A 22320-nucleotide genomic window follows, 5' to 3' on the forward strand; every position below is an offset into this window, starting at 1 on the left:
GAAAAAGAAAACATAATATCATGTACAACAACACAAGAAATTATTAGGTTGTAATTATTCGTTACTTAAGGTTGTGTTCTTTTGAGAGAAAGAATTATAAGGAGAGGGAGAGGACGAGATCGGAATAATTAGAGGATGAAGTTAGTGCTATTTTTTTTAAGTGACTCAGAGGTGATTTTAGAGTGAATTAGATAGTGAAGTCTGTGAAAGTTTGTGACTAAATTGACTGATATGATATATTAAAAAAACTTTTAATAGAATAAAAAAAGTTAAATTACCAAAATGTTCCTATTGTTATAGGTAATATAAAATTATATATGAATAATTTAAAATTATTTTATAAATTTTATTGAATTATTGAAAATATAAAAAATATTTATAAAAAATGAATAATACAATATATTTTGTATAAAAATAAATTTAATATATAAGGTGGAAAATAATTAATTTACTTGGAAACTTTTTTTCTTTTTAATAGTAATTTTAAAAGTAATAATTTTTTATTATAACCATAATAAATTACTATTACTATTAACATAAAATTAAGAAAGTGAACTAAAATCACCACGTGTATTGATTTTAACCGCTAAATCACATGTAACAAAAATTAAAAAAATGAAGGGTAATTTGGTAAATTCAATTGTGTCATCCTCTAATCTCACTGTAGATGGTGAGATTGATTTTTTCAGTTCATCCCTCTAATCAACTCCTCCCATCACCTTGTATCATCTCTAAAAGAACACACTATTTACCTTCTCAATGAAGTGAACAAGCACAAGAAAAGACTTATATAGGTGCTATTTTTTAATAAAGTTGAAAAAATCACATAAATGACCGTCGGAAAATACTACCTTTAAGTTTTGTTCTTAAAAAGTTTAGGTAAAAGAAAAAGGAAGTTTCATTGTGAATTTAGTTAAGTTTGTGATGATTAAAAAATAATCGTTACGATGTATGAAAAACAATATATCTTAAAAGGAAAAATGATATTATGACTCTTATTTTTTGACTTTCATTTTTTATTTTCTAACGTGATTTAGTATGAACAATTGATTAATGTATCACTATCTTTTTCTTTGAAAGAATCAATAGTTCACACTAAGTCACATCAAGAAATAAATGATAAAAATAAAAAAATGTCTCTTATTTTTTGATTCTCATATTTTATTTTTTGATGTGATTTAGTATGAACTATTGATCAGTGTACCTTCTTTTTTATCTTTGAAATACGGTGATCTCTTGTGATATTGAGGCGATGATCTCCATTGGCACTGAAACAATGGGTAACATGATTATGTTAAAGAATTGTGAAGAAACCCTAATTTTGATAGTATTATTACATGGTACGAAAGAATTTAGAGAGTTTTACTGATAAGGCCCCATCCATGTGCAACGGGATGCAGTTCCTGATCTATAAAAGGGCACTACCACCCCAAGCATATTCAAGCCAATTTTCTTTGCAGAAAGCATTGATTAAGAAAAGTGTTGTCCTTTGGTAGCTCTTGAAGAATAGGTCGTAGCAGTTCGTTTATGGTTTTACCTCTTCTGCTTCTGACATTTTCATCCATCATCATAACTCACTCTAGGGTTGCAGAAGCACGTCTCACCACAAAAATACTGTTTCCACCGGATGAAGATTATGATTCACCTGATCTGGATATTTCCGTCCAACCCCCACTCCCTGACTTCATCCTCCATCCTAAATTGCCACATGCTGACATACTTGAGAATATTCCATTACCCGATTTGCAATTTCCCGAAATTCCATTTACCGAAGCTGCTAATAAGGCAGTCAAAAAAACCCCATGAAATCTATCACTAGTAACTCCATCCTTTACTTCTTCCATCTACTATTTATAATGTCTTCTTCTTCTGCTTGTGTTGGCTGCTTTATGTGTTACTTCTCATCTTCAGTTTCTATGTTGTTTCAGTCACTTTTACTGAAGCACAATAATTACTGTGTTTGTAATGTTGTATCAGACTTCTTGTCTTCTACTTCAATAAATTATGGAATTTCTTTGTTTGATTGGTACAGATCTTCCATTTCTGAATGCTCTCACTATAGTTCCTTTCATTGTCATCTAATTAAGCTATTTTTTAGCTTCTTCTGTTTTTCTTTTGGCAGGATTCATTTATCATATACACACATTAACAAATACTAGTAATTGTCATCATCATGCCTTGTAATTCTCAGTATTCTTTACGAATTTAAACTAAAAGTATAATTTTGGTGGATTCTCCCACATCCATTCTGTACTTATAAACTAAAGTCATTATTATTATTAGTAAATTGAACAGGTGTTACATTTATTTGTAGAGCTTCAGAACTAACATATTAACCTCAATGATATAACTAAAAGAGCAGTGCACGTTCCTTATGTAGGACAATACAAAATGAAGCATAATTTTAACCCCAGAATTTTAATAATCTGCCATACATGGGACAATGTCAATGACTTCTGATTTCTTTGTTTTTCTTAGAAAAAGCGCAATTTTTACATATTAATACAACCTTATCTGTTTGGAAACACACTTTTGTCAACTTAACCTTTAAATATTACATCACAGGTAAAAATAAAAAGCATGACATTTCAGGACAGATGATTTTTCTCTTACAATGAATAGATGGAATCAAAATATAGTGTTTACAAAGCGTTTCCAATAACTCATTATATTTGATCTTTTAACATATTTAATCTAGAATTTAAAACATAATGTTTATGTCAAATATAATTATATAGGAATCAATTATTATATTTAACTGAGTGAAATGTTATGTCATGTGATTAATATAAGCAAAAGATACTATATTCAAATGTAAAATGATGAATTATTTTTATTGTTCATGTTTGGAGATATGTTGATGATGAGGGGGTCATTTTTTTTTCATGACTTTGGTATTATTATTAATTGATGGTTTGTCACCGCCAAGATATTTTCTAATCCAATATATTTTAATTAAAATAATAAAAATTATTCGTCATTTTATATTAATTATAATATTACTTTTATATTAAATAAAAAGTCTTATAATTTTATAGGATGTATAGACGAGTAAACAAAATAAAACAAAACGATACTCACGCACAATTAACAAAAGAAATTAAACATAGATACTGACTTAAAGAAATATAAAAATTGTGAATTTTATTTAACAAACTCAAACTTCTTTCAATAAACATTCAATCGAAAATACTCAAAATTCATATGAAGTTGAAGTTTAATTAAATTTACAAGTTTATAAGAGTGTTTTTTATACATAGATTTAATTTTTCTTTTAAAATTTTATTTTTAGTGTTTAGATTTAAAAATAATATAATTTTAGTTGACATTTTATATAATTTATGGAGATTAAATAGGAAATAAAATTAAATGAAGATTAAAATTTAAAAATCATGATTTCATAGAGTCCCTATCATGCAGCAGAGAGAACATGTTATGCATGTGAGTATTGTAGCTCCCTTTGAGTGTACCAACATTACTGGAAAAGTTTGGTGTTATGGGAAAAAACAAAAATGAAAGAAGGACCAATTGTACTGTCCAAGAATGAAAGGTCGAAGTGGGGATATCCATCCAACACGGGTTCACGCCTCATTTTTATCTGTAATGAAAAAACAAGATTGTGAGGTGCCATATTTTTATTTAAAATAAATTAACCTTAGTGTCGAAATTTAGTAGAGATGTGATAAAATACAATATATATATATATATATATATATATGAATCATAAAATTATTCTTATAGTTGTGATGGATAGTTGATAGATATATGGATAGATATTATATGTGAGTAGGAGATAGCGGGTACTTTAATATTCGTTCATAAACAGGTTAGGTGCAGACATTATACTATTCGTATTCACATATCACGGATATTCATTATCAACAAAAAAATAAAAATAAAATTTAATTTGTTTTATTTTAATTAAAATTTAATTTATACTTTACTAGATTAAATTAATTTATATTTAATTTAATTTAATTTATATTTATATTTATATTTAATTTATATTTAATTTAATTTTTTTTATTTAAATTTTATTTTACAAAATTATAAAATATTTTTTTAAAATAATTGGGTGGGGTTACCCACGGGTTTTAAAATACCGTGAATATTTGTTAGGAATAAATATATTTTTGGTTCTTTAAGTTTAACCCAAATTTGGAAATGGTCTTTGGTCAATAATAATATCTAGAATTTAGGGATAATTATTTTTTCTAAATATATGTAAACATCCAAATCCAGAAAAAAAAAATATTATCTAAACGGATAATGAATCAAATAACAAATCAGATTTTTTATTATGAATCGAGTAGTAGGTAAGCACTATTTTTTCCTAATCCGGTTGTCATCTCGCAATCCATATTAAAAAAATATAATTATAAAACAAAATTACTAGTAATATAGGTTCGCAATATTTAAAAACTGTCATTATATTTTGATATGTTTATTAACCGAAACCTATACATTGATTTCAAAAACTAAATAAGCACTAGTGTCTTCCCTCTTATATATATAGAAAATGCTGATATTTATTTATTAACTAAAAAAAGTATAACTAAATAAAGGTGTAAAGTAAACTTTGATTTCAGAAAATTTTAAAGATAAAAAGTCATTACTCTTTGATTAATTAGTTATTTATAAATTAAAATATATATATATATATATATATATATATATATATATATATATATATATATATATATATATATATATATATATATATATAAACTAAGTTAGATGAACCAACTGATCTATTCTTGACATATTGAAATAGTGGAAGAAGGTGAGCTAACAAAAACATTTTTGGTTATCGAAAGTTGAACGACTCTAGAATGGTTCAACTTTCAGCCTCTCATATTTTCAATTCCAATCCATTGATTCAGCCATGGCCTCATTATTTACATGCACTGCAGCAATTAGTCCTGTAGTTTTATAAACAAATATGCACATTATCATTTTGTAATTCTACTTTTTCCTATATAGTATCTAATTTGCAGCCCTTTAATTACATAAATAGGTAACTTTAATTGCTTCTGGATAATTTGTAATAAATTTCTCAACAATTTTAAAAAAATAAAATAAAATAAGTTTCTCGGCAAAATAAAATCATTTTACGTATAAATTGAATTTTACAAAGGAGAATCAATTGGACGGTATTACGAACAAAATAAATAACAAATCGAGATAAAAACTTAAAAGCCTTTTAAGATATGTAATTCAATCCAACAAAGTTAGATGAACCAACTCTTACGTTTTTCCCCGAATTCCCAGTTCGGTTCTTGTTAGATATAAACACTGCTAAATTATTCAAATATGGGAAGGTGAACTAACATAAACGATTGGTAAGGCTCTATTTGCTTCCCTTAACCTATATATAAGAGCAAGCACTATGTTTCAACCTCATACAATCTCAAAAAGCAAATACATAACAGTTTCATATATATTCTGCAACTCTTCTTCATCATTAGTTCTCATTGATTCAGCTATGGCCTCCACCAAATCACTGATCACAGTTTTTGTTCTTGCTCTGGCCTTCTCAAGCATGAGCATGAGCCTAGCAGCACGCCATCTTTTGCAGAATACTGCACCAAATTTTCCAACAATTCCCTCTTTGCCTAAACCAGCAGCATTGCCTCCTTTTCCTTCACTTCCAACACTACCTCAGACCACTGTTCCACCTTTGCCTTCACTTCCAACAACACTGCCATCTCTGACTAACACTCTGCCTCCACTTCCACAGCTCAACCTTCCTCCAATGAATTCATTGCCCTCAATTCCCACCTTCACAATTCCAACTACCATGCCCTCCATCCCCTTCCTCTCCCCACCACCTTCCACCTCCTCTCCTTGAAATTATTGCTGCTTTCATTTCTTCATCCTCGGCTACGTTGCATGCGTGCATGGTTTCATTCCTTTCGTTTATGTCACACCTCGTATGTGCTGTATTTGTTGTTTGGTGTCAATCACAGTTATTGTCTTTTCAATTTATGAATTTCTTGTAATTCTTCCTTATGTTGTAGATTGTTACTGATTACACAGTTATACAATTATCATGTCTTTTCACTTTTAAAATCTTCCAACACCAGGTAACGAGTAGAAGTAAAGAAAGAAATCAATACAAAAACAAGTTATAACAACAATATATATTGTTTTCGTTGATTCTGAGAACATGAATCAATGGACTTGTTAAGGCTTGTAAATCGCTGTCTTAAATATTTATCTGCGCTCCACTGAACTTAGAGGTACCGTTGAAATCACCAACCTGTGATATTTAACGAAACAACAATCGGAGAAATCCTAAAAGAAAATGGGTTCAATGCTGGACAATAAAATTAGAAGAAGAGGGAAACTTTCACACCCTTCACACTCAAAGCAGTTAAGCATTTATGCAAATAATCGATCTTGGAAATATTCTCTGCGCGTATACCAATATTCAACATGGAAAAGAAGATCTTTAACTGCAATATAAAACAGCATTAAAATGAACTGGTTAGCTTTTGCATCTATATACGAGAAAAATCTCCAACACTTCTCTTCCCTTTCTTCTTCACTGCTTTGCCACTTAATGTTCAATTCAGTAGAAACGCTAAGCATCAACATTGCCTGATTTGGGAAATTCTCCAGCTGGGATAACTTTTCCTCCATTTCCCTCACCCTTCATTCGCCATCTTCTGGCTTTCTCACCAATACCTCCCAAATGTACCAATCTTCATAGCATTACTACAACACATACATGCTCCGCAGCAGATACATATATGTAGCAATGCCTTGAATTGCATATGTGCAGTAAAATAAAAATTCAAGCACTACCTTCCCCAGTGTCATGTTTATTTTCTACTTTACTGTCATTCAGTGGCGGAACTTCATACAATACGTTGGGAGTACCAAAATTTTGGTTAAATTATTATTTGGTCCATTTTTTTGTCTAAAAATATCATATTGGTCCTATAGTGTTTTTTAGTTTCAATTTGGTCTGGATCTCATAAAATTAATGCAATTTTATCTTTTTCATTAAATATTTTCAAGCGGAACAAAGATTTTTCATCAAAATTGATACTACGATTATGCCAATTATACCAACAAAGCAAATCATTCACAACTTCAATTTTGATGAAAAATTATTAATTTGATTTTTAATAAATTTAACGAAAAAGAACAAAATTACATAATTTTTTAAAATTTGGATCAAATTGAGATTAAAAAAGAAACTAGATGACCAACTTAATATTTTTGAACGAGAAACCAAAAGAGTAATCCTAAAATTTTTATATAAACTAATCAAAACATTGTATTTACTTTTTTTATGATAATAAAGAATAATAAAATTACAATGATTATTATTATAATTATAAAATTAAATATAAATAATTTTTATAATTTTAGTATAATTAATGGTTCAATTTTAAAAAATAAAAAATAATTAAATTAAACAAATAACCATTTAAAAATAATATTAATAAAATAATTATTTTTATTTAAAAAATTAAATTAAAAAATAAATGTGAAAAAGAAAACATAAAAAATATAAATGTGTAAATATTTATTAAAATATTAAATTTAAAAAAATATATTTAAAATCATATATTAAATTAAATTTAACAAAAGAAAATTGGGGGCCATGACCCCCTTAGTCCCAACGTAGTTCCGCTTCTGCTGTCATCATTGGGTTGAATATAGCATGGCAGTTCTTGTGAGGTTTTTCTAAAACTTGTTTTGGAACCTAAGATTATATATATATATATATATATATATATATATATATATATATATATATATATATATATATATATATATATATATATATGTATACATATATACATGTATACATATATATATATATATATATATATGTATACATGTATATATATATATATATATATATATATATATATATATATATATATATATATATGTATACATATATATATATATGTATGTATATGCAATAATAACTACAACGTTTAAGGGGGAAGAGAGTTCGTTTTTGAAACCACATTTTCAGACTTTGAAACTCAAAGCTCTTGCTAGAGTCTTGTTCTTAAAAGAATATCGAAAGATTGAAAGAAAATAAATGTATTTAAATTAAGAGTGACAATTTGAGCTTGGCTCGATAGGCCGGTCTGCTGGCCTGTCAAAGAAATGCAAGACAAGTTAAGATATTGAGCTTGCTGACCCACAAAAGTCTGTAGCCTGCGTAGACTGACTTGTGCAGGCCAACCTATTGACCCACATAAAACACATAAAATAAAAAATAAAAATAAAAACTTACAGTTGTGTATATTGGTTACTCTCCTTCTAGACTTTTCCATGGATGTTCCAAATTTTTAAATTTTTATATGACTAGAAAAGACAAATATTATATATTTTTTAATGTGTTAAAATTTGAATAATACATTGTGTATGTCAAAGTACATATATGATAAAAATGTTGAATTATCAATTTATCATTTAACTTTCCAAAATTTTTGTTTAATTTTGTTAAAGTTTCTCAATTTGTTGAATATGGAAAGTTTTATAAAAAAAATTTCTTTTTTTTAAAAAGGCATGTTGGCCCATGGGCCTAATTTAAATTGTGGAAGTTCTTGTTAGAGTCTTGTCTTTAAAAGAATCTCAGAAAGATTGAAAAAAGAAAAGGTGTATTTTAAATTGACAATAAGATTAATTTCTAATGAATGTGTAACTATTAAATATATTATGGAAACGGTTCTGATTAGACGAAATATGAAGACATGTATCTCGGCTTAACTTTTGTTCCGAAGTGTGTCTAGTTAAGGGATACATTTTTTTTACTTGATTGATAGAGTACGGCCTTTAAGAGTTAGATAAGAGAATGCAATATGTATTTTTCGTTTTATTTTGTTAGAAGATATAAGTTTGAACTGAAACTTTGCATCGTAAAAATGAAACTTTGCATCAGTATTCTGTATCGTAAAAATGAAAATAGTGGGAAAGATTATTAGAAAAATTTACAAGAATAAAATCCTCTTACATGGTGGTGAAAATTGACTCGGTCAAAGCCTCAAAATGGTAGCGTGACTCGAAATGTCTAAAGCTTGAGTGTGTGAGAAGGCATTGAGTGTAAAGGGTGACGTCTGGCAGCTGAAATGAACTGTGTTAGATGAGCCAACTCAACTCAACTCTCAGGCTATTCCCCTTTTTTTCCAACCCCAAAATATGTATGAGTTGGTCATCCTACGTTTGACATATTGAGAGCTATAACTTAATAACACCCAACCACCTTATCAGTCCAACATAGTAAAATATGTCATCCTACGTTTGACATATTGGGAGCTATAACACTTAATAACACCCAACCAGCTTATCAGTCCAACATAGTAAAATTATTATTTATTCAAATAAAGGAGGAAGGTGAACTAACAAAAACTTTCTTTAGGTTCTATTTGCTTCTCCAAACAAAGTTCAGCTGAAATGAAACCATAGCAAGCCCTATATATATCCTTCACCCTTTCATACAATCTCAAACAAAATACACACCATTTTCATACATAGCAATATCTCTTCTTCAGACAACTATGGCCTCCAACAAATCATTCATCACAGTTTTTGTTCTTGCTCTGACCTTCGCAGGCATGATGAGCATGAGCCTAGCAGCTCGCCATCTTATGCAGGCAAGTGCACCAAATTTGCCCGGCATTCCCTCTTTGCCTAAACCAACATTGCCACCTATGCCTTCAATTCCAGCCCTTCCTCAGGGTAATGTTCCTCCACTGCCCACTATCCCATCTCTCCCTACCACTTTGCCTCCACTTCCTACCAACATCCCAACAATTCCAACAATCAATGTTCCTCCATTTCCCACATTCACAATTCCAACTACTATGCCCTCCATCCCATTCCTCTCCCCACCACCTTCCACCTCCACCCCTTAAACTACCTTTCATTTCTTCATCCTGGGCAAGCTACCATCTCAGTCTGATTCCTACCAGTGCCAAGTTGCATGCTTGCCATAGATATTGCCTGATTCCTTTTGTGTGAGAGCCTTCTGTGGTGTTTTCCTTCTACTTTTGTCGTATGGTGTGAAATACTGTATTTCTTTTCAGTTTATGTGTGTTATCGCTATTGTTTCTACTTTTTCTTGTATTATAGATTACAGATTGCGAATGATTACAGCTATACAAATTATAATGTCTCGTTCTTTAATTTAAACTCTTCCATCATCCTAATTAGATATCTAACTAACTACATTTACATTATTACAAGTATTTCACTTGGGCCCTTGGGTTTCGTTCTCCATGTTTTTTGCTTCTGTAGTTTGTTTTGGTCTAAGAGAATAGAGAAGAAAGGAAGAAAAACATCACATTAATTTAGTTGATGGAGAAAGGTAAAAACACAAATAATACACGGATATAGTCCTATTATTAAGAATAATGAAGGAGATGAGATATAAAGTAACATATCAAAATGTAATTCATACAATTCATGAGATATAATATAATCACTGTTCTCTTCTTTAAATTCTTCTAATATTGAAGAAAAGACAAAAATAGGAAATAAATATCTATCGTTTTCTTCTCCTGATATTCAAACTTTCAAACTATCCCTCCACTCCCACCACGGAAACAAAATAGCTAAATGAAAGATAGAACACCAATAAAAATGCACGAGGTACATCTACAAGGAAGAACCCGAAAAAAATTTCATTAATATGGTAGAAGCAAAATCGCACAGGTAAATCTATCTGCATTTCATCCAACCCGAAATTTAAAAACCTGAACTAAAGAAATCACCCCAATTCTCTTGAAAAAACGCAGAGGCTTAAGCTATTGACTTACAATTAGTAGATACGAAAATTCACATCTCCACCACGGAAGCAAACATACTATAAACCTATGTTCTGGAAAGCCTTCTGCATCCTCTGAACTACATTGAGTTTAAAGATGTTTCTGCAAAGTTACATTCAACTTCTTGAAAACTGAAGTCAGACTATAAGCTATGCATGTTGAACAATTTGTACATTCTATCCAATATAGAACCTGTTACTACTATTTGCTCTCTAACAATAAGTCTCTCCCCACCCCACAAACAAGTCAGACATTCACAAACAATCCTTGGAAATATCATCTCCATACCAATTTAACCCCAATAAATTTTGTGGCATCCACATTGCCCAACATGGGGAATTCCCCTGTTCGCGTGATTTATCCTTGATTCCCCCTAATAGCTAACTGGCCAGAGTATAGGTTGCCATTCATTCCCACAGTTCCACCCTTCTCCACCAGTTCCTCCCACAATTACTAATCCTTGTCTAGGTAGTTCCATTATCAAATTGCTACAATATATACATACTGCACAGGAGATACAAATACCGTAATTAATGTTGCTTATGTGCAATTCTGCAGTAAAACAAAGGTTCACACCACAGCACTAGCTTTCAATTCCCATCATGTTTAGTTACTTAGTTTGTTTTGCTCTGATTTATTTTTCCCTACAATTTTGGTGTACAAGGGAACTAATGAATAAGGGTCAATCAACAATTCACATTCTCAATTAGTTAATTCAAACAATTCCGCGCGCATTGTACCATTAAGCATCCATAGCTAATCTAGATATACAAAAACATGGTTACCATTCGATTCCAAAGTATTTAAGATTCAGCCGGTATAATAAGCCTCAATCAAATTCTAGTTTCATAAAAAAGTCATACATAGAACCCTTCGATCAGCAAAACTGAATACATATCAGAGATAAAATTTGAAGTATATATCTTAGCTGGCTTCATATTTGGGGTCTGCTGTGACAAAGTGATAAGCTATAACCAAAGCAAAAATCAAGATGCCGAGAAAATTGGCAATGACTCCCAAGGCTTCATCATCAATCATATCTCTTACGTTCTAGATCTGGACATGACAAAGAATAAAATCAAATCAAATAACTAAGAAACACACTCGTTGCTTCACAGTAATCAACGTAAAGGAATTGAATTCTCCGTCATATTATTCTGCGAGCACAGCAAATAGAGAAATTAAAGTAATTAAATAAATAAGAAATCGACCTTGAGAGTTGTTGAATGAAATTGTTTGATGGATCGCGATATGGTGAGGAACACGCACTGCCCCCGACTCTTTAAGAAGCAAGGGTGTGTGCGTTGACCTAGACTTTTTGGCTACATTCTAAACGCCGTCGTTTATTTCAAGGATTTAAAATTAAAAATACAGTGTGGCTGCTGGGATTCGAGCCCAGGTCTCCACGGCCACAACGTGGAATTCTTACCACTAAACTACAGCAACTTCTTTATGAAGCTAGAGTGTCCGTCTTCATCCACTTTCTACACATTCTAATGTGTGTGGTTTACTTCAACGAGTTAATGCATAAAATAAAAAACACTGTGTGGCTGCTGGGATTCGAGCCCAGGTCTCCACGGCCACAACGTGGAATTCTCACCACTAAACTACAGCCACTTCATGAAATAAACGGTGATCTATTTTTTAAATGTTTAAATCTAGTAATTGGATTCCAAATAAAGGAAAGATAATATGTTAACACAGTTATTCGAAATTTTAAATATAAATCTATAACTAACTACATAGAAGATTCTCTATTTTGTTCCCACATTTTATAATTCTAACTTTATCTTTTATGATGTATTTATTTGTTAAATTCTCAAAAATTATTGGTTATTTTTACAAGTTTCTATAAAACTATTTACTATCTTCTTCTTTTTTTCTCCTATTCATTTAACAATTATTTTTTCATATTTTGTCCATACATTTCAATTTATTTTTGATAAATATAATTTTATTTTTGTTTATTAACTTAATAACATTACAATATCATCCATTACTAATATAATATCATGCATATTAAAAAAATACATACACAGACGCGATATCGCGCCTATGTTTATGCTAGTATAAATAACCACGATACTTATTCCCCGCATGTATTATTTATTGATAAGATTTGCGGCGGATATTTAATATTGGAAGTATAGAGTATTTTAATATATATTTATAAATAGGTTAGGTGTGGGTATTATATTATCCGTATTCATGGATATTTTGTAAAAAAATTAAAATTAAAACTTAATTTATATTATATTTAATTAAATTTAATTAAAATTAAAATTAATTTATATTTTATTATGTTAAATTTAATTAAAATGAAAATTTGATTTATATTTATTTTAATTTATATCATATTTTATAATTTTATTTAAAAAAAATATAATATATATATATTAAATATTTGTTAGTATATAAGTATCAACGGATTCTCACGAAATTTAAAAACTCTACGAGTATTTTTTAAACGAGTACATGACAGATAAATGGGTAGGTAACAAGTGAATTTTTGTTTTTAGGTCGGATAGTGGATAGATACTATTCGTGTTTGACCCGACTCGTTGTCACCCCTATATATAAAGGTATTTCAAAATATTTTGTAGTCCTTAAAATTAACATGATTATTAAAGAGTTTATTAATAAGAACAAAATTAATCAATTTTATGTTAGACTATGAAAGTTATATTCATGCTTATGTATAATGTAGTACATTATAGAAATTTATAGAAATTGAAAAATATACATAAATAGCAATTAAAAGTTAAAGTTATTTTCATTTCTCAATCATTCAATGTGTATTATAACCTTAAGTTCACAGTCGAATTTGATGTTAAATATGATTTTAGTTCCTAAACTAATCTAACATTTGAATTTGTATCTGTTTTAGACTTTGTTATATTTTGATTCCAAACTTATAAAAATTGAATGAATATAATCTTCTTAACTGCATTAAATCGGATATGTCAAAGCATTTTAGGATGACATTTGAGTTAGGATTATGATACTTTGACAAACTTCTTTTTTTACAAAGTTTACTCTTCAACACGCATCAAATCTTTTTCATCTCATTCTTAGTCACATGAAACCTTTTTCTTCATCCATTGAGGTGGTACCATGTGTGCATTATCAACAAAATTTTGTTAAAAAATAATTTTTCGCCAAAAATTTTCCATTAATAAAATTAAATATATTACTTTTTTTAACCAAAATAAAGTAACAAAGTAGTACTTTTTTTTAACCTAAATAGATAGTTTGTCACAGTTTATTAAGAAAAACTTTATCAGAGTATTATTTTCCATTGGGTTAAATATGTTTTTGGTCCCTCAAGTTTAAGTAAATTTTAGAATTAGTTTCTTTTTTAAACTTTATACCAATTTAATCATTCATATATAAAAATGCGTGAATTTAGTCATTCTTATCAAATTTTGTTAAGTTTATTTGACATTTTAAACGCATTTTATGATAATATTTGAGTTAACATTAAAGCGAAAATGTGTCAAACGATATAAACAATTCAAATATTAGTATGAAATGTGTTTGAATCGTTAGATAAACTTAATAAAATTTGGTTAAAAGGATTAAATTCACGTATTTTTAAAAATAAAGGACTAAATTGGTCAAAAATTTCGAAAAGAGACTCATTCCAAATTTCATTTAAACTTAAGGGACAAAATACATATTTAATCTTTTTCCGTTTGTCAACTATTGAAGTGTTCCTTCTTCCGAAAACATCGGGAGTTTTTCAATTGTTATTACACCTAGAGAAACTTCAAGAAACCTATAGATTGATGCATGACATTACACCACTTGGAGAAACTTAAGAAACGAAGTAAAGAAAAAGAAAAGAAAGGAAGGATCTCTTCTATATAACTCTAGAAATCACTCACTTCATTCAATATGAAAAAAATGTTTACAAGAGAATGAAGGGCTTTTAAATAGCCTTCGTGCGTTGACTTTCCTAAAGACTTCGGCTAAAAATATAAAACATGCAAGGTAGGAAATTAATTAAAAATATATCCATAGCTTAAAGTGGTTGGTACTGTTCTCTGTGTCTGAGTCGCATCTTCTATGCTCACTTTCTCACTTGTCACGTCTTCACTTCTCCTTGCAACACCTTGCTCTCTTAGCTGAGTTTCATATTGTGCTTCCATCACCATCCATGGCCTTCATTCACTTCGTAATGCTCCAATAATGCATACCCATAACTTATTCGATTTAACAGACTCAAATCACAATCGTTACTTGCACCTATTTTACTCATAGAAAACAAAAGTAAATTTCTAAGTTCTAAAATTTACAATCAAAATTTACAACCAACACTAATCTCAGTAGAAGCTTCAATGTTGGATATTAATTCATTGAATTAGTCCCACCATTGGTGCACTGCAACTCCTGCATCCCTTAGCCTCCCATACAAAGTGAGACACTCCCAATACGCTCTTCCATTCATGGTCTTCTCCGAGTGCCACCACTCGTTCTTACACTCCAGGAACAGTTCATCCACCAAACCCACTGCTCTCTTCTTCACCATCATCTCCTCAACAACCTCTGCTTCTGCCTTCATCACCACATAATCTTCCTCCCTCACATTCTTACATAACCAACCAGAAACATCACAATGCTTTTCCGGCGCCGCCACCAGGCTGTGAGTCTCAAACTTTTTATTCTTCGTCGGGTAGTTTCTGTTGAACCATTCCATCACTCTCTCGTTCTCCTCAGCCAACCCTGCACTGATGAACACTCTCCGGTTGTACCCTTCAAGAGAATCACCCACCACGTCAGGTAGATACTTTATACTACTCGAGTAATTTCTCGACTTAACCCAAGCCTTTCCCGGAGGCTCCAAATGAACATCTTCAAGACCCTCCAGCGCCTTTCTCTCCTTCGCCAACTGCTTCTTCTTGGTGGAAGCATCAGAATCTTCCATCCTCTTGGCTGGCCCAGTTTTCTTCAACCCGACAATAAGAAACCCGTATCGCATCATGTGAACAACTCTGTAATTAGCTTTTTCTCTGAAAGCATAATCTGACGGTTTAGGCCCCAGAGGAAATGCCAAAATGCCGTTGATTTTCAGAATGCGGTCAATAAAGTCCACATCGATGGAGCCATTCGTTAATACAAAATGGTAAGACTCGTCCACGAACAACTTCTTGCTCTCCGAATCAGAGTCCATGAGAACGTGCATCTCATTGTCAAAGCCATTCGGAACGGGAGAGTTCACAAGGAGTGTCTTGTCGTTATCTTTGAGGAGACCCTCGTCGGCGAAATTGTCAAGAATAAAATCCAGTTGTTCCACATTCAGAGAGCCATGTGCAGCGTTGGGTGAGGAAGATAAACCTATGAGAGCTTTTAGCAGGAAAGGCAAGGAGGCAAGGACCAAGATCAAGAACAAGGAGCGCGACAAAATGCGCAAAACGAGCGCATTGGGAGTCCTATTAACGACGAAAGTATTGATTTTTCCATCGTGCAAATGGTTCTTCACGGTGGTCCCCACGGCGGTTTCCATCCGAGCAAAACGAGATTTTGTTTAAGAAGCAGTAATCGAGATCGAGAGCGGTTGGATAGAGGACGCAAAGAGGAGAGAGATACCAACAAAGGAAATAAACTAGTAAGGAGATAAACTCAGAGACAGAGAAACCTGGAAGCGTTGGTTTTCACCCTTGAGACCGACAAGATTACTTTGTATTCTGCACATCAAGATTCAGCTGCCTCATCCTCTCAACCTCCAAAGTAAAGGTTTTGGTAACCCAGATCGGTGGCCTTCACTTTCGATCACCCAGTTGAATTAATCTGAGAACGAAGAGTGCCACCCGAACCAGGAAGAGGAGACGACGAGACAGTGACAAGATGAGGAAAATCAAGAATTTGTGACTGAGAATGAAACGCTGACAAGAAAGGGGAAGAGAGCTTCAACTTTATACAGAGAGACAGGAGAGCGTTTGTGAGGAGGCATTTTCGCTAAATACTATGTTTAGTGTCAAACCTCCACCACCATCAATCTCCTTTGCTTGGGGTTAAATTTAGGATTTTTATTTTCTTGGAACAAGGTTGTTATTGTTTTGCCATGTAATGTAAGATCAATATCTGCAAGTTGGGTGAAACTGAGCTAGATTGAGGAAGACAAGGTTGGCCTCTGAAACCATGTCACAGGTCTGTGGCGAAGCTTCACTGTTGTGTCGTTGTAAGGGTGTGTAATTCAATTTGACATGAGACGTGGGGTTAGGAAGATTATTAAAGTTAATTTCAATTTTATTTTTTCTGATTAAATGTGTTTTATAAAGATAGGTTTTTGGATAATATAATGAAATATGTTTTTAACCGCCACTTTAATTCTTGTAAACATGGAGACAAATACTTTTGGATGTACTATGATAATATGGATTAAAAATATTTTATTATATTCTTTTAACGAATCAAATACCTATGAAATTTAGAAATTTGATTTAGTTTTAGTGTTTTTGTATTTATAATAATATATAGTGAAATATTTTTTGTTGTGTATGTTTTTATTCAAACATTTAGTAAAATTTTCAAAATGCATAATTAGTTGCAACATAATTGTTGATTCTCTTTGAAACAGTTTCGCCTTTTTTTTATTTTTCATAAATATCTAACGTATAGAATTTATTTAGTAAGAAAAAAGATCAGTTACTGATTTATTTGTATCGTTTATGACCTAGTTCAGTCATTTGGTAAGTATTTTTTAAAGCAGTTTACCTTAAGAAAATTTTAGTGATAATAAGTTATAAAAAATTTTAACTAGCTAGTAACTTTGTAATTTTTTTTATTACTATCCCTTATATTTTAGTATATTTATTTATTATATTTAATTTTGTTTTATTTATTATTATATATTATATTATATGAGATGTGGTTGTCTTATAATTTAAATCAATGTTAGTATAAAAGGAATCATGACTCCATTTTAGAGTAATTTAAATAAATATTAGTTATTATAAAAATAATGTAATTAAAAAAGTATGAAATATATGCTAAAACTGAGATGGTTGTATATTGTTATAACTAAAAAATAAATATCAAAGTAGAGATCTCTGGAAGGAGGGAGTATAAAAGAAGAGCACGGAAGAGTAGGCATAACAGAGGAGTGAAGAGAAGAAGAAGAAGAAGAAGAAACAGAGAATAGAAGAGGAATCAGAGAAGAAAATGGGAGTGGAGAAGCAATTGTTGAGGGCTGGCACCGGTCCCAAGCCACTTCCTGGTCAAAACGTCACCGTTCACTGCACTGGTTTCGGTTCGTTATTCTCTCTCCCCCTTTCCCTTTCTAAACCCTAAATCTCTCTCTCACTTTTCCCAGCGGTGTTAGATCTCATCCTTCTTTGATGCACTTACCTTTGCGATTCTGTGCGCAGGGAAGAACGGCGATCTTACTCAGAAATTTTGGAGGTTACCTGATTACCATTTAATTTCCGTCTTCCTTTCTTTTCAATATACTCATTCATCACTCCTTTTTTTTTTCTTGCAGCACAAAGGATCCTGGCCAAACCCCTTTCTCCTTCAAAATCGGCCAAGGCTCTGTCATCAAAGGTATACCATTTTCACTTACTTCCTATTCATTATTTCTATAATACTTTCTATTTTGTTTTCTAATGTAAATTCATCGTAATATTTTTTTTTTCAACGATCTGTGTCTGTAGGATGGGATGAAGGTGTGATTGGCATGCAAATTGGTGAAGTTGCTCGTCTCCGGGTAATGCTAGCAACTCCTTTCTCTTACATGTTCCCACTTGAAAAATCTCACAGCTTCTTGAATCTTTTGCGTGGCTCGCATTCTCAATTCTTGGAATATCCTTCATCTTTGTTTTCTCCTCTACATATATATGCTGCATTACTCAGTTTATTTTTCTGATATTACATCCAAATGAGTGTTGTTGGTGTCAATACAATTAGCTGTATCTTACCATTTGTTGGTGCTGAATCCATAGTACTTTTATTAATTCCTTGATGTTTGTTTGTTGCCTCTTTCGGGGGTGGAAGGTTATTTAATTTTATAGACCTGTTGTTCACATTGTTGATGATCTTGCAGTGCACTCCTGATTATGCTTATGGTGCCGGTGGCTTTCCTGCTTGGGGAATACAGCCCAACTCTGTTCTGGAGTTTGAAATTGAAGTCCTAAGTGCGAATTGAAAACCTTTTTAGTTTGTCTGTCTCCGCGCAAAGAATAAGATCATCTATTTTCATGGACATGTGTAATGGTATCCCAATGCAATGAGTGATATTTACAGTGACTGAGTTGTTTAATCGAAATGCTAAATTAGTTCTTGAACGATCTCAAACTCTCTTAACATTATATTTCGTACCCTTTACTTTCTTTTTTCATTTCTTGGGCAAATTAATATTATCTGGTAACGGCATCACCTTATTTTCTGCTTCCATGCGAAAGGCTGTAGATTTCTTTTCGTATCGTATAGAATCTAGTCTTTGACCATTTGACCGTTCTTCCCTAATCTATTGTGACCACTGCACTTGTAGATTGATAGCAGGCTTTGCTATTGTTAATAGTAATAATAGGGATATAGTTATCAAGATTTGCTTTTGTTGGTAAAGCTGTTGCTACAAGCCTAGATTTATGGTAGTTGCATGGGAATAGCACTATTTACAGCCATCCTTGGATGTGGAATGTGTTGCTTTCTCATGAGCATATTTAGGTGCCGCTTAAACCCCGATGCAGCCTCAGCCCCGGGTCTTTTTTCTTCTTCAGAGTTTGCATCTTTTACTTGAGTTATTTCCCTCTTCTGCTTCAATTTCTTAGCTTGACCCAGTTGATAGAGCAACTTGGAATTATGAGAATAATTATTCTTATTAATGAAGAGAAGTGAAGGATGTTAAGAAATTATGATAATGCTACTTCACCCTTGAATTGTGGACTATCAGCTCTAAACACTAAACTCGGTTAACCCTAAGCTAATACTTTTACATCTAGTTTTAAAAAGCAACTGTTTCATGTAATGCCCTTAAATTGGCCGTAATCAAGGTAACAATAATTCTAAGAGGTACTGCCCAGCGCAAGAATTTTTTTTAATTAGTGATATCCAAGGGTTTACTATTACGCCTTTTAAAAAAAAATCTGAAAAATTATCCTCCCAAAACGTTGTGTATCTCATATATAACTTAACGGAAATGTAGAGCTGTCAAAACGGGTCATCCAATCTAACCCGGCTCGACCCGTGACGGGTTGGGCACTTAATGGGTCAATTCAACCCGACTCACTTATTAGTGAGTCAACAAAATTAGAACTTAACCCGACCCACCACATGTTGGCGGATTAAACGGGTTGAGTCACTGGTTTACTTAAAAAAACACACAATTTTGGGCACTTAGTGGGTCAATCCAACCCGACTCACTTATTAGTGAACCAACAAAATTAGAACCCAACCCGACTCACCACAAGTTGGCAGATTAACCGGGTTGGCCGTTTACTTAAAAAAAACACACAATTTTTTTCTTTAATCTCAAGAAAACTAAATTATAATTTTGATTAAAATCTAAATAAACTTCAATACAATCCAAATACAAACCAAAATCACAAAAATATAAATTACCATATAACATCAAATCATTATTATCACTTATCAAACTATAGTATTAGAATCTTGAATGAATAAATCCACAACATTTTCATCTCTTGAAACATCTTTTTTTATTCCCATCTACAATATATATATATATATATATAATATAATATAATATAATATATACACATATAATCTATACATATATACATATTATATATATATATATATATATATATATATATATATATTATAATATATATATATATATATATATATAATATATATATATATATATATATAATATACATATATAATATATAATAATTTAATATTTAAAATTTATTGGTGGATTGGTAAGTCAATCCGGCTTATCACGGATTCAACCGAATGAGCCGGGTTCTTAGTGGGTTGGGTTCATATTTAACCCGTATTGAAATTTGTATTTTTTTTTTTAACCCAACCTGATCCAAACTCATGATGAGTCGGGTTGGCTCGCGGGTTATAACCCATTTTGACGGCTCTACGGAAATGTATTTTCTTTTATACATTACAAAAGCTACTTATTATATTATTAATTTCACAATAAATAAATTCTGTGAAAGATATTTTGTATAAAAACTGTGGGCAGCATGAAAGAATGAAAAAAGAGTGGTGTAAATAGCAATGGCCTAAGTGGAAATAGAAGCAAATGGCATTGCTTATTGAATAGGGTAGCTTCTTACTTAGGGAGTTTTTCCCCCTTGAAAAATGTTTTTGTGCTTTTAGAAGTATATATAGACTAAAGAAGTATCTCTTGTGGTACAATTGTGCACCAATACCTTATGTGGTGTTGGGTAAAGTCCTCAAAGTGGTGACTTCAATATTGAAAACTTGACATTATATATTATGCAAATCGTCATTTCTAGTTTAGATATTAAGTTTTCAGCAAATTTTAGAAAAAAAATGTTTGCCTGGTTTATACGAAGAAATGAGTTATTTTTAGTTTTGGTATTATGGATCAAACTATTACCGATATAACATTCAAATGTGGAAAAAAAAAAATCAAATTGTCAACGCTGCATTCCCATCACAAGACCTTCTAAATTTTCACGGTGAAAGGATGCAAGATCTCTTTCAATGCAGTGATGATTAAACCATGATGAAGGTTTTCAAAGAGAATAATTCTACATTGCAAATCATTCCAATATTCCAATACTGCTAAAGTTGGTTTCAAGCAGAGGAATTCAGAACAAAGATCTCATGACAGTATTCTGATTAATAATTTGCCATTTTGCTCAGAAAAACAAAAAAAAAGTATTTAGTAGGACAACTACTATCAGTGTTTCTGATAAAGCCATCTGAAATATCATTTGAAGTGGAAAGAAAGTGTTGCGGAGCCTAAAGGTATGAATTTTTTTTTCCCTTTCTCTTTTAAAAGGGATAAAATCAGAAATCAATCAATTCATGTATGTGTTATTCAATGAAAAAGGTGAAAGGAATCCCTGAATTGTAGCATCCAGTCTCTGAAATCCAACCGCACTTTGGTGTAGCTGTAACCCAAAGGAAGGACCTCATTATAGATTTTGGTATTTGGTGCTTGTGCCCTCTCCTCCAAGCAAAATGGTATTATTTCTTTTATGTTCTTTCACACATTTTTTTTTCCCATTAGATTAATCGTATTCATAATGCCATGATTATGTTGACTTGATAAATCTTCATACCCAATAAGATTAAACAGCTTCTTATTATATGGATCTGTGAGCACAATGTATGAATTGAAAGTGTCTGAGGAATTCACCCCAGCACCCTACAGATAACTTACAATATATGCATGAATTATTACATGGTATAATGGTATTGCCCTTTTATAAATTTGGAGTCTTTTGTTGTGTTTGTTTTGGCTTTTTCATGAAATGCACGGGTGTAGTATGTTGGATTGGATGATTGTGGTTGGTGGGCTGAAAATGGGAGCTGCACTTGATGAACATGATCTACTATTTGCATA

The 22320-nt window shown here is 31.4% G+C and overlaps 4 protein-coding genes and 1 non-coding gene across 5 annotated transcripts; 2 read left to right on the forward strand and 3 right to left on the reverse strand.

The window, feature by feature from the left end:
- Window positions 1–5389: 5389 nt before the first annotated feature.
- LOC114188093 (uncharacterized) lies at window positions 5390–10167 on the forward strand. The gene is made up of 3 exons (XM_028076616.2): window positions 5390–5848; window positions 6021–6086; window positions 9429–10167. The coding sequence occupies exons 1-3, from the start codon at window positions 5390–5392 to the stop codon at window positions 9888–9890; spliced, it is 987 nt and encodes a 328-aa protein (XP_027932417.2). The 3' UTR covers window positions 9891–10167.
- Window positions 10168–11570: 1403 nt separating this feature from the next.
- LOC114188095 (dolichyl-diphosphooligosaccharide--protein glycosyltransferase subunit 4A) lies at window positions 11571–11858 on the reverse strand. The gene has a single exon (XM_028076618.2). The coding sequence runs from the start codon at window positions 11838–11840 to the stop codon at window positions 11727–11729; it is 114 nt and encodes a 37-aa protein (XP_027932419.1). The 5' UTR covers window positions 11841–11858; the 3' UTR covers window positions 11571–11726.
- A 489-nt stretch (window positions 11859–12347) lies between these two features.
- TRNAH-GUG (transfer RNA histidin (anticodon GUG)) lies at window positions 12348–12419 on the reverse strand. The gene has a single exon. It is a non-coding gene; the product is annotated as a tRNA-His (tRNA).
- A 2243-nt stretch (window positions 12420–14662) lies between these two features.
- LOC114187658 (uncharacterized) lies at window positions 14663–16888 on the reverse strand. The gene has a single exon (XM_028075965.2). The coding sequence runs from the start codon at window positions 16306–16308 to the stop codon at window positions 15166–15168; it is 1143 nt and encodes a 380-aa protein (XP_027931766.2). The 5' UTR covers window positions 16309–16888; the 3' UTR covers window positions 14663–15165.
- Window positions 16889–17814: 926 nt separating this feature from the next.
- Window positions 17815–19088, forward strand: FKBP12 (FK506-binding protein 12). Its single transcript, XM_028075306.2, has 5 exons — window positions 17815–18054; window positions 18173–18206; window positions 18286–18347; window positions 18458–18510; window positions 18847–19088. Exons 1-5 carry the CDS (start codon window positions 17967–17969, stop codon window positions 18946–18948), a joined length of 339 nt encoding a protein of 112 aa, XP_027931107.1. The 5' UTR covers window positions 17815–17966; the 3' UTR covers window positions 18949–19088.
- Window positions 19089–22320: the final 3232 nt, after the last annotated feature.

Source organism: Vigna unguiculata, chromosome 6 (genome assembly GCF_037176805.1).
Source record: "Vigna unguiculata cultivar grain cowpea cultivar isolate G323 ecotype 2 chromosome 6, ASM3717680v1, whole genome shotgun sequence".
In the NCBI taxonomy this organism is placed as follows: domain Eukaryota; kingdom Viridiplantae; phylum Streptophyta; class Magnoliopsida; order Fabales; family Fabaceae; genus Vigna; species Vigna unguiculata.